We start from the raw sequence: 13,406 nt of genomic DNA, 5'->3' as shown, positions 1-13,406 counted from the left end.
TAATCTAAATTATGATTGGGAGAGAAGGAAATCATCTTAGAGCCATTTTCTATTTGAAAAAAAGTAAAAGGAAATAGAAATACACTCAAAATAGAGGAGTATTTGGGCAAAGATAAATCTTCTGAGTGGGAAATAGAGGTAAAACAGTTATAATTTTCATTTTAGCATATACGCTAAAAGAAAAAAGACATATTTTATGATCAACCACCCCATGGCCAGAGAGAAGGAAAAGCAGGAACAAAGATGCATCCAAAAGCCTAGCTCATGGCTTGAGATGCAGAAAGGTATCTAAGGGGTGTTTTTATTAAGTCTAAGGAGATTCTGGATTTATATATATTTCCCCAAGGAAGACTCTGTCTCTGAAGCATTTAGAATTATCTGAAAAATTTATTTTTAAATATAGCAGAAAGGGGATATGGATTAAACTAAGCAGTGATTAATAACAGTTAAGTTTGAAAAAGTTACAATTTTATTCCCTGGTGCTTTTAATTCTGAAAATCTGTCTCTAATTAGTGGTGTTTCATAATTTTAGTTTTTTCTCATGTTTGGTTGTCTTAAGTTTTTTTTTGTTTTAAATAACGATTTAGTTATGTTCTTAATTATCCCCATAAGAAATATGGCTTTCTGGATCACAAAGCTATTTAGGAGGTACTGCAATCCATCTGGTAACGGCAGGAGGAAATAAACAACTTTTTAAGTTCTTACTTTTCAATGATCACCTTATATAAAAACAAAAACGCCAAGCATACAAAAAAGTGTAATGAATGATGAGCGATTGGAACACAAAGGAGAAGGGGCTGAAGTCTATGTTCCAGAGACACAGTCTATACTTGATAAACGTTTATCGGCAGAGGGAGGGAGGAAGAGAGGGAGGGAAGGGTAAGAAGGGGAAAACAGGGGATTCCAAAAAGATAGCCACACACAGAAATCCTGGGATGGGAAGGGGAAGCTAAGTAGCTTGGCTAGAATGAAGATTTTGTGCAAGTAAGCCAACACATGCCAAGAGAGGTGTGGTCACTTACCTCAATCCATTGTAGAACAACTTCTTATAGTCAACATTTATTATCCTGATATTTTCTTTTGCAAGGTTTTCAATGGATAAGAACCGGCCCACCTGCTGAAAACCAGGAGCTCTTCTCTTGACATACTCCCTATCAAAACCTGGCAACCAAAAAATCTGTAAAGAGAAACAGGAAGTCCTTCAGTGGATAATCAGCTGTCTAGGCAAACAGCCTCATGTAGAATGGATGGAGCTCTATTCCAGCACTGGTTAACAGTCTATAGGGAGCAGAGAGATTCCAGCTGTTGTTGAAAGAGGCAGTCTGGCCTAATATTGTCGCATGAACAATTATAATGAGGCTTTCACCAGGGTTGCTCTGGAGTTGAGTTTTCTCAGTTAACATCATGGGTAAAGGGTCCATTTTGTGCAGAGAGCCTCAAACTAGCTAAAGTGGGTGAGGAGTGGTAGGTGTGGTAGAAAGGTGGGAATCATAAACATCTCCTCTGGCTGATGATGCTAAAAATCATCTTTGAGAAGGGTCATTTCCTGCCAACAGGGAATGCTATTATGACTTATCTATGGAAACAGTTCCATTTGCAGAAAGACACATATTAGTTTTCCTCATAGCACTCTTCCATATTCTAAGAATTTAAGAGATTTGGAATGACTGACTACCCAGATGCAGAGTTGCTTCTGAAAAACATGAACAAATCTCTGCTCAAATAAGAACCAGCTGTTCTTTCCATATCATTAATTAAAGCCAAGTCCTCAAAGCCTTAGTGTTACCCAGGCCCTTTCTAATAATTCTGTGTTGGTGATGATGCAGACCACATCATATAATCATTACACACATTTCTTTTCAACAGAGTGCTGATATTTCATTCGGTTTGGAATAACAAACAGCCTCAATGTTTTTCCCCACTGAGATAAACTTAATTGGGTCATTCTTAGATTGTCACATGTAGCTGTATAAGCAACAATCTCCATTTCTATAGAGAGCAAAATTATTTAAGGATCCCAGGGAAGATCTACAAAGTAGGTCAGGTTCAACCGCTATGCTGCTGGGACATGCTACCCACCCCCCAACCTCTACCACAAATACTGAGACAGACATACCAGATGTTGCTCAATTTTAGAGTCAAGGATCACGCTTACTACACGGCGGACGTACGTGTTTCTGACAGGATGTTTTTGTGGAGGCCTATGAAGATCAAATATCACAAATTTTTTTTCCTTCCGTGCAAGTTCCAATAAATCAGCTAGTTTTGGAATCGTCTGATTTTCTGCTTTTTCACTATCAGCCTTTGATAAGGGTTTCATATTGTAAAATGGTTTGAGCTAAAAATAAATACATCAGAGAACACATTGGCTTCTATCAAAAGCATTTTCCAATTCTCCTGTTATATAGCCCCACACCCAGCCTTACCTCCATGTTGCTCCATTAGCATTCAACCCACCAGGCCCTCTGAAATACCGGTCCTGAGATAAAAGTTGCCAAGGAGAGAAATCAAATGTAATCTCCATAGGTAATTATGGTATTTGGAATGATTTCTTCTATATCATAGAACCTGCTGTACTTGCATAGAACCTCATGTTCTTGTCTGGATCTTCCTTTTCAGCCTTTTTTCTATAACTCAAGGTAATACAATCCCTTTTCAGTCGCATTGGTTTCCCACATTTGCTCTCACTGTTCTAGTTTTGTGTAATGGAAAAAAAATAGGCTTTGGCTTCCGACTGAATTGGATTCAATCCCAGCTCTACCATTCATTTGCCTTCCTTGCCATATTCACCTGTTAAAATCCTACCCTCAACCTGCAAAGCCCAGTTCAAATGTTATCTCCTTCATGAAGCCTTCCTTAAATATTCCTGAACTGAAGAGACTCTGATGGTGTTCAACTCCAATGGCCCATTTTTATGCCGTTGTAACTGTATGTCTCATTCTGTCTTCGACAGTTATTTGTATATGTCTTAGACCAGATTCAAATCCTGGCTTCATATTCTTCGGGCTGTGTAACCTTGGTAAAGCCATTGAAATTCTCAAAGTCTTCATTGCCCAAACCATAAAATGGGGAAGGGGAGGGGTAATCAATGTATTTCTCAGGATTATTTTGAAGATTAAATATGATACAATATTTACAGGGTCTAGAAACATGTCTGGTACATAGAAAAGTACACAATTCACATTGGTTCCCTCACTCTCTACTGCTTCTACTAGAGTGTAACTCTCTCATGGCAGGAACTGTCATATTTTTTTTGCAATACACAGTATTTCATCTTACACTTCAGTCCATACATATATTAGCTATATTAAATTTAATAGACAGCTACTTTTATCATCATTGCCAATTTTAGATCATTTCTGGGTGAAATCAGTGATAAGAAGGCCATCCCCAGGAGAAGGAAGCAGTAGCTACCTCACATTTTCCAAGACTCAAGTTATCTCTCTTTCTGTCTACACAACTCTGTCTTCATTCTCATTCTCACTCTTTCTATTTCCTCCTTCTCATGATCCCCTAAACAAGCTGCCCTTTCTCACCTTTTTCTTAGGAAAGAAACAAACACATTGCACAATATCCCCATGCTAGATCAAAAGACAGATCACAGAAGTTGAATTAAACCATGGTCTAGACCTGAGTTGAGCTCTAAAATTAAGGGTTTTCTTAATTCTCAGGAAACTAGAAATTTGCTTCAGAATTCATGATTTTCTTAGACTCTACCAGATCTAAACCAGTTGAATCACTTAACTTTTAGAACTTCATGTAGGGAAAACTGTCAAAAGAACAGGATGGGAAATACCAAGACAGGATTTAAATAACTCAGCTGTGCATAATTTTTAAAATATTCCTAAAAAAATTCCAAAAAAAAAAATTAGGAAATGTACTATACAAGAACGTTTATGAAGCCTTTCTCTTAAGGATAAATTGGATGAAAAGTTCAAAATAGAAAAAACAATAAAGATTAATAAGAGAGTTTAAAACTAGATTCCAGTAAGCTTTAAACAGTTTTATGGGATAAATTGAGCCTCTTTTTCTCTTTTTTTGGTATATAAACTAGGGGTGTTAGAAAAATAAACTGGAATGGGACAATGCGTGGTTGAACATTTTCAAAAACCCTAGGAGGTAGCAAGCTAGAAAGGAAAACAAATTCCAGATCTCCACATAAAATACTTGGTTCCTCAAATAAAAATAATACTAGAAGGTCCTCAGTTCCCTATGCCTATGCTTAGAAAAATTACAAGTAGAAGGGCCATTGGATGAGCCAAGGTATCATATTGGTTAAGAAATAGCATAATTATCCAAAATCTGCCCAATGATGCCACTTAAAGGAAAACATTTCCACTCAATAGAAGATTCTGAGGAGATCTATAAATATAGATGAACAACAATACAGTTTTCTTGTCAATACAGGTGCCACTACCTTTACTATTAATCCCACCACCATAGAAAATCAGATGGCTCAGAGTACTAAAACCATTCAAGTAGTGGGAATTTCTAACAATACTAAGTCCTTTTCCATGTCCCAAACTGTAACTGTTACTTTGAGACAACTGTCAGAAGAACATTCCTTTCTTCTCTATGGCACTTTTCTATAAATTTCATTAGGAATCTACTTTGCGAAAAGAACCACCAGAAGAAATGTACCTCAGACAAATTTTTTTCAGGAGTCACAGAAAATTCTACTGCACGTTATCAAATTACAGCTATGGACATTAGTATATTGATTCAAAAAAATAACCAAATAGGGGCCAGCCAGGTGGTGCAGCAGTTCAGTGAGCGCGCTCTGCTTCGGCAGCCCGGGGGTTCGCAGGTTCAGATCCCGGGCATGCACCGACGCACCGCTTGTCAAGCCATGCTGTGGCAGCATCCCATATAAAGTAGAGGAAGATGGGCATGGATGTTAGCCCATGGCCAATCTTCCTCAGGAAAAATAGGAGGATTGGCAACAGATGTTAGCTCAGAGCTGATCTTCCAAATAAATAAATAAAAATGAATGAATGAATGAATAAATAAATAAATGAATAAATGAATAAATAAATGAATAAATAAATAAAATAGCCAAATAATTCCCCATGGTACCCGAACTCCTGAGGGGAAAAGAGGCAGAATAATTGGAGTTAAACCCAGAAGAGTTCAGATAGATTCTGTTGACACTGTTGCCTAAAATCCTCTTAATGCTGAAGTTAAGGACGATCTAAGCCAACTATAACAAAGTTAATATAAGAAGGATTAATTATCCTTTAATATAACAAGGATTGATTGTCCAAGCAATACGCCTGTTTAAAAAAAAAAAAAAACTGTGATGGTGGAGGACATAGATTTATCCAATATCCGCGAGCTATTAACCAAAGACTTAAACTTTATTTTCTAGTACTGCCTAACCCAAATATACTCTCTTTGGTCCTATTTTTACTTTCTTTCATATCCTAGCTGATGAAGATAGCCAGTATATATTGCCTTTACCAAGGAAAAATCAACAATTTACCTGGAAAGTTATACTTCAGGCATTTACTGAAGCCCCATCCTACTTTTCCCATGTCTTAAACCAAGATCTTAAAGATAACCCATCTTGAGATTCGAAGATTGACTCTATAACTCTATTCACAAAGCTTTTTTTTTTTTTTTTTTTTTTGTGAGGAGATCAGCCCTGAGCTAACATCCGCCAATCCTCCTCTTTTTTTTTTTGCTGAGGAAGACGGCCCTGAGCTAACATCGGTGCCTATCTTCCTCCACTTTATATGGGACGCCGCCACAGCATGGCTTACCAAGCAGTACTTCGGTGCGCGCCCGGGATCCGAACCAGCGAACCCCGGGCCGCCTCAGCGGAGCGCGCGCACTTAACCGCTTGCGCCACCGGGCCGGCCCCTATTCACAAAGCTTTTCTAAGGCAAAATTTTAATTCTAAAAAATAATAGTTAATTACCCAGGGTTCAGCAAACTTATTCTGTGAAGGGCCAGATACTAAACATTTTTGACCTTGTGAGACATATAGTTTCTGTCACATCTATTCAACTTTTGCTATTATAGTGCAAAAATAGCCATAGACACTTCATAAGTGAATAAGCACAGCTGTGTTCCAATAACTTTATTTATGGACACTGCAATTTGAGTTTTAAATAATTTTTACACATCATGAAACATTATTCTTTTGATTTTTTTCAACCATTTAAAAATGTAAAAACCATTCTTAGTTCACAGGCTGTACAAAAACAGCCAGTGGGCTAGATTTGGACAGGAGGCCATGGTTTGCCAACCCCTGATCTAGGCCAGGATATATTGGCTACGAAGGACAGAGTCTAATGAGAGACTACAATTAATCCAAAATTATTCAAGGCTGGCCACTAAAACAATTAAGGTGATTTCTGGGATTAATTTGATGTTGTAGAGTATAGGTAGCAAGTTTTTTGAAATAGACAGGCCTCTATATGATTTGACTTAATCAAACCTCTTGGAATCATTCTCACAAAACACAGAAACCAAAAAGACCTTCAGTGATCTCAAAATATTTCCTCAACAATCATCTTTGCTGATCTTCCAGATCATCATAAAGCTTTCTTTTTGAAGTACACAAACCAGGAGGCCATAGTCTAACGGTATTAACTCAACAACTTGGCACACATCAAAAACTCATTGCCTATGAATGCGTATTCCCTGATCTAGCAAGGCTTTTTATCTTCGTCAGAAAAAAATGCAATCTTGGCTAAATTAGTCTAAGAACCTTCAGATCCTGTACTAGGTTCATCTTCCTATTTTATGGTATCGCATTCAACACAATCCCTGTTGTTAACTGAAAATACCCAGTATTTTTATGTTAGTTGACTAACTACAAAATAGTTACTTTCTCTATCTCATAATACCATTCACCAATGTAACACTCTTAATACATAACTGTATTGTCCACACCAGTGAAGGAGAATCTCATGATTTCTGTAACCTGAGAATTGTCCATTCCTGGAACAGATCTTTTGGATGCTCCTATACTAAATCTTGGTTTAATATTGTTTATTGATAGCTTTTATCTTAAAAATGAAAGAAGATAATAATAAACTGATTATGTGATAATCTTTCTAGATTCTCTTATAGAAGCTCAAATCCATTACCAGGTAGCAAATTGGCTCAAGTCACCAAAATTATGGCTCTCTCTAGGGCATGTGAGATTGCTAAAAATAAAAGGGTAATACACTGATTGCTTTTTTGCTTTCGAAGTATTCACAACTTTGGAATGCAATGGAAAGAAAAGAGATTTTTATCCTCTTCAGTTATCTGTATTAAAAATGAATAACAAATATACAAATTACTTGATGCCTGAAAGCTTCCCGAAAAATTGCTGTCCTAAAGGCAGAAGTCCATAGTAAAATAGACATTAGAGGAAATGTTTTAGCAGATCATCATACTAACCACAATGCTCTGACTAAAGTCCATAGACAAGGGCCTCTTATAGAGAAGAAAGACCAATCTATGGAGTCAAGCATTCCATCATTAATGCAAAAAATTTAGCCCCCAATTCTTAAGAAACACTAGAACTAATCAGGTTGCCAGATTCATCATGGCCACCTGGTAGCACCAGTTAACCTCAAATGGATACTTCCCCAAATGCTCCACGACACAACTCATTACAGTAGGGATAAACTGATTACAGTATTGAACACTAATGGGGGTAACTTTTCTAAGGTATCAGAAGATGTGACTAGTTCTTTCGTCATCTGTAACCAACATAGTTCCAGAAAAACTATAGAAGTGAGACATGGATTGGAACCTTGCCCAAAGGGACCCTTTGAGGATCTCCAAACAGATTTTGTACAATTTCTTCCCTCTGTGGGTTATGAATTCGTACTAGCAATTGTGTGTTTATTTTTTGGATGGGCTAAAGCAATTCCCAATTGAATAGTCACTGCAACTTAAAATGGCTTAAAAAACTATTATATATTTGTGTTCTCTACATAAGCAATTCCAACTTAGCTATCCAGTGATAGGGGAAAACATTTCACTGGGATATATATATATATATATATATATATATATATATATATATTTAGTATTTATTTATGTATTTATTTATTTATTTTGCTGAGGAAGATTCACCCTGAACTAACATCCATTGCCAATCTCCCTCTTTTTTTTCCTTGAAGAAGATTTGCCTTGAACTAACATCTCTGCTAATCTTCCTCCATTTTGTATGCGGGTTGCCGCCACAGCATGGCTGATGAGTGGTGTAGGTCCATGCCGGGGAAATGAACCCGCAAAACCCGGGCCACTGAAGTGGAGCATGCCAAACTCAACCACCAGGCCATGGGGCCAGCCCCTGGGATATTTATTTTGAATTATGCAAAACTTTGCTCCTTACTAAAAAATCTCCTGTCCTTATACACACAATACTCTGGAAAAGTGGGAAGAATACATGAAATATAAAAACTGAAATCAGCCCAATTACCAGATACCCAGAAATTCCATACTCTCAAGGACTACCCTTTTTCTCTTAGGCTTTGTGTTCTTTCCCATGAGGAAGTCCTAGATTACCTCCCTGTCAACTAGTCACTTGCAGGCACATATCTGGGGAACATCTCCACCCAAACTTCACATCACTCATTTACAAAAACTCTTTTAGCTAAATATTATAAGAGATTAACCAATATATCTCAAGCCTATCATTAAAAGAAACAGGCTGCCTTTCCTTGTCAACCATCTAATCAGTATGATCCAGTGTGCCTGAAAATAGCTCAAAGACAGACTGCCCTTGAATATCATTGGAAAAAACCATATCAGATATTCTTAACGCCAGTAGAGCAGTTGAAGTAGAAGGAATTTATCCTTGGATACATATTTCCCAACTAAAATGACATCACCCATCTGACAAGAATTGGAAAGTTACACCCATTAGGGATCATAAACCTACGTTCTCCAGAGAGAACCACTAGAATTCAACAGCTGACCCAAGATCCTTGGAACTAGCAAATAACTCCATGAAGCATCAAAAAGCAATGGAAAAAGATTCTCCTGATAATTGCCAAACTATCCTTTGAATGCTTTTGTTCTTTATCTTTTTGGTCATACTTTTTCTTTTTATTGACTTAAAGTTATACACTTCTGATTTAGCCTATCATGGTCCTCTCACTAAAAACAATGATTTGCCTAACTTGAGGCTTTTCTAGACAATCATCGCTCTAACTATAATTCAGCTCCTCCACGCTATTACTAGTGTAGATAACTTGAAAATATGCTGGCTATATCATCCTTTGCCAACTCCTAGCAAATCTGAAATTAATGCTTCTAAAGTAAATTCTGGTCAAAAAATATTCTCATCAAAACAGAGCCTTAACAGGGCCAGACTGGTGGCATAGCGATTAAGTTCGTGCACTCCGCTCTGGCGGCCCGGGGTTCACAGGTTTGCATCCCAGGCGCAGACGGACGCACTGCTTGTCAAGCCATGCTGTGGCAGCGTCCCGTATAAAGTAGAGGAAGACGGACACAGATGTTAGCTCAGGGCCAATCTTCCTCAGCAAAAAGAGGAGGATTGGCAACAAATGTTAGCTCAGGGCTAACCTTTCTCATACACACACAAAAAAAGCCTTAACAGATGTTAGACTGCTATCTACTGGTGGTAGATAGATAGATAGAGTCAGTAAGTGGAGGATTGCCACAACTATACTTATATAAAGATTGTGACTCAATTAGATTATATAAATCAGTTAATTCCCAATCATACTTCCCCTTGAAGGTTACCCTTACTATTTCGTTTGTAGTATTAAGGCAATATCAAATCCCTAAAAAGACTCAAAAATTTAAAGCTGCATGTTATTCCTATGAAATGAACAAAAGTTCAAATTGTTCAGGTACATAAATAACTGAAGACAATATAAAGATATGTTACACTAACTGTACTAGTTTCTGAGGGCTGCTATAACAGATTACTACAAACTTGGTGACTTAAACAACAGAAATTTATTCTCTCACAGTTCTGGAGGCCCAAAGTCCAAAATCAAAGCATCAGCAGAGCCATGCTCACCCTGGATGTTCTGGAGGAGAATCTGTTCCTTGCCTCTACTAGCTTCTGGTGGCAGCTGGCATGCCTTGGCTTGTAGCCACATCACTCCAATCCCTACCTCCGTGGTCACATCACTTTCTCTTCTCTGTGTGGTCTCCTGTGTGTGTGTATCTATTCTCCTTTTGCCTCTCTCTTATAAGGATACATGTGATTGTATTCAGGGCCCACCTAGATAATCAGGATAAGCTCCTTCTTTCCAGACCCTTAACTTAATCACATCTTTTGCCATATATGATAACATTCACAGTTTCTAGGGATTAGGATGTGGACATATCTTTTTGGGGGTTGCCAATCAACCTACTACACCAATTTTATCATAACAATTATTTCTGTTAAGTAATACCTAAATGAAGGGAAATATCCTTGACCTAGTGGTACAAGACAAAAATATTCTTGGGGTGTATATAGTGAATGTTTATCACAACAACTGTCAGAGAAAATATACTTAAAACTCCACCAAAGTTGAGTGTATCTCTTGTGTAACTCCTGTGTTCTTTTAATATGTGAGAATCAGGCTTTTTGATGTTAACTCAGGGCAAAGTTAAATGTTCTGTGGGGCTGTGAGACCTCTCCAATTGTAGGACTCCCCCAACCCGCAGTAGACAATATGGGCTTAAAGGAGTCTGAAGGAATAGCGTATTTCCTAGGAAACAGCCTTCTAAGGATACTGATCCCACCACCAGAAACTGAATAATTTGAGGTGATTATCAAAAATTTGTCTTTCACGGGGCCGGCCCGGTGGGGCAAGTGGTTAAGTGCGCGCTTTCCGCTGCGGCGGCCCGGAGTTCGCCGGTTCGGATCCCGGGTGCGAACCGATGCACTGCTTGGCAAGCCATGCTGTGGCGGCGTCCCATATAAAGTGGAGGAAGATGAGGCACGGATATTAGCCCAGGGCCCATCTTCCTCAGCAAAAAAAGAGGAGGATTGGCAGATGTTAGCACAGGGCTGATCTTCCTCACAAAAAAAAAATTTTTGTCTTTCACCTTGGCTGAGTTGATAAGTAATAGAGCAATAGCCTTAGGTTTCAAGGCTTGGCCTGAAACAGCTTCAATTCCTTGGCCTGAATAGATATGGAAAATAGAAGAGCCCTGGATCTACTTCTGACCAACCAGCACCATCACTAACACTTTTGTTGTACCTGATTAAAGATAAACTGTGGCTTGATTAGGGAGAGGTTTATTAAATACAGTTATAAAGACTTGCATTGGACTTGGTTTTGTGACAGTGGATGCTACTTGCAATGCAGTGTTTCAGGAAAATTAACGTACCAATGCCATTAACTATACATTTTCAACGACACTGAGAGAGAAGAAAAGAGTATAACACTCAGACTTGTTTACTAAGCCCTGGATACTAGATAATCATTCATTCAGCAAGCATACTTTGTGTGCTCATAAAACACAATTCTTGCTCTCAAGGTACTCACAGTTTAGTAAGGGAGATAAGACAGAGAGACAAATAAAACATGATATAAGTTCCATGACAGTAGTCACCAAAAAGTACTTTGGGTTCTTCTTAGAGCTGGACTACGGTAATGATAAGACACAATTTGCAAAAAAAAAACTTGCACTATTAAATGCATTTAATAAATGCATTATTAAAACACATTAAAACATTCAGTTTGCACTGAATAACGCAAAAATGGACTTAAAATGCATTATTCAGTTTGACTTCAGAATACTCTTTATTAAAAATGAGAAAACTGAAGCTTAAAAAGGATAAATGACACGCCCAATTATTCAGCTAATAGGTAAATGATAAGTGACATGCCTGATTGTTCAACTCATAGGTGAACAATTCCAGGAATAAAACCCACCCCTAACGCTGGGATTCTTTCCTTGGGTGTATTAGTTCTCACTATATATATCATGCTAGCATAAGGCTATTCAAAGTCCTGGTTAGTAATGAGATGGGGTGTTTGCACTAGAAGATATTTTAACAAACTACTTTCTCCACCAACAAAATCTTGCTATGAAAAGAAAAAAGTCAACTGAACTAATAAACAGTGTGTTTAGTGATATAGCTGATTTAAAGTATCCAGTTATTCTACAACGTGAAACAAAATAATTAAAGACAAATGAGTGGGTACAACAAGTTATAGAAGATTTGAGAGACAGTGAACTATATTTACTTAATTTATAATACCTGCAAATAATGAGTGCACTATGAAGCAATGAAATGTGTTAAAATTTTGACAAAGTTGGTTCAGTTTAACTCATTTAAGATTTTTCAGGAGCTTGTGAATCCTTTACTAACAAATGTTATATTATTGCAAGATTCAACTCAATTTTCTGCTAAAATAACAAACTGTTATTCAATTTTCTGTTAAAATAACAAACTGATCTTTGAATATTTAGTCTTTACCTTAAAATATGGAGTAAACCTTTATTTACCTTATAGGTCATTTGCCCACATAGCAGAGGTCCTACATCTCCCCCAAATAACTGTGTGTTTTGTGCTAACTTGGACATGTCCTTTGTTACTATAAAATAACAAAAACAAAAGCTCCTCACTTCTGAAGGAGCTCAAGTTCCTTGAAATAATGTTATCTTCTGTTATTTTTATTTTAAAACATTGTATTATCAGTCTGGTTAATAGGTAGTCAAACTGCAACCATTCATCGTTCTCAGGTATCTAATACTACTATCTTAAGCGACCAAACTACTACACTATTTTTTTATGTTGCCTTTCAAACATAGGACTCCAAATTCAGAAGAAGAAAACTCGTAAATGTTTTTACATCTCGAATCACGTGCTGTTTCTTAGATACCAAAACATCAAAGGTTAGTTCCTTTATGCTGTAAACTACCTTATAGTACAGTCATGCATCACTTAACAACAGGGATACATTTTGAGAAATGCGTCTTTAGGCGATTTCGTCATTGTGCAAATATCATAGAGTGTACCTACACAAACCTAGATGGTATAGCCTGCTACACACCTAAGCTATATGGTACTACTCTTATGGGACCACTGTCATGTACACAGTCTGTCATTGGCCAAAATGTCATTATGCGGCACATGACTAGATTTATAAGCAAGAAGGATGACAGAAATAAGTAGATATGTTTGGTATGTTCCATATTACTTTTACTCTTAGTAATATTCCTTGCCTCGAAATCTATAGTAAATATATGTTTAACTTTAAACTATGGTTTTCCAGAGTGGTTGTACCATTTCACATTCCCACTGGCAATATATGAGAGTCCAACTGATCCACATTCTCACCAGTTGTTGGTATTTCCAGGTTTTTTTTTTTTTTCAAGTCATTCTACAAGGTATATAGTAGTATCTAATTTTGGTTTAAATTTGCATTTCCTTAATGAATAATTGATAATCTTTTCATGTGCTTATTTGCCATCCACGT

General features: G+C 37.3%; 1 protein-coding gene across 4 annotated transcripts in view; it reads right to left on the bottom strand.

The window, feature by feature from the left end:
• GDPD4 (glycerophosphodiester phosphodiesterase domain containing 4) overlaps positions 1-13,406 on the bottom strand; it is a 116,420-nt gene that overhangs the window by 31,531 nt on the left and 71,483 nt on the right. For 3 of the 4 annotated variants that reach the window (XM_058545545.1, XM_058545542.1, XM_058545543.1), the window contains 2 exons: positions 2,117-2,338; positions 1,023-1,177 (listed from right to left, as the gene is read on the bottom strand). In XM_058545545.1, the coding sequence (XP_058401528.1) occupies positions 1,023-1,177; positions 2,117-2,338 (377 nt within the window). The remainder of the gene's footprint in view (positions 1-1,022; positions 1,178-2,116; positions 2,339-13,406) is intronic. The other variant, XM_058545544.1, reaches the window with a different exon arrangement.

The sequence above is a fragment of the Diceros bicornis genome, chromosome 7, assembly GCF_020826845.1.
Source record: "Diceros bicornis minor isolate mBicDic1 chromosome 7, mDicBic1.mat.cur, whole genome shotgun sequence".
Taxonomy (NCBI): domain Eukaryota; kingdom Metazoa; phylum Chordata; class Mammalia; order Perissodactyla; family Rhinocerotidae; genus Diceros; species Diceros bicornis.
The sequence above is the reverse complement of the archived record's forward strand: the minus strand, read 5'-3'. Positions and strand labels throughout refer to the sequence as shown.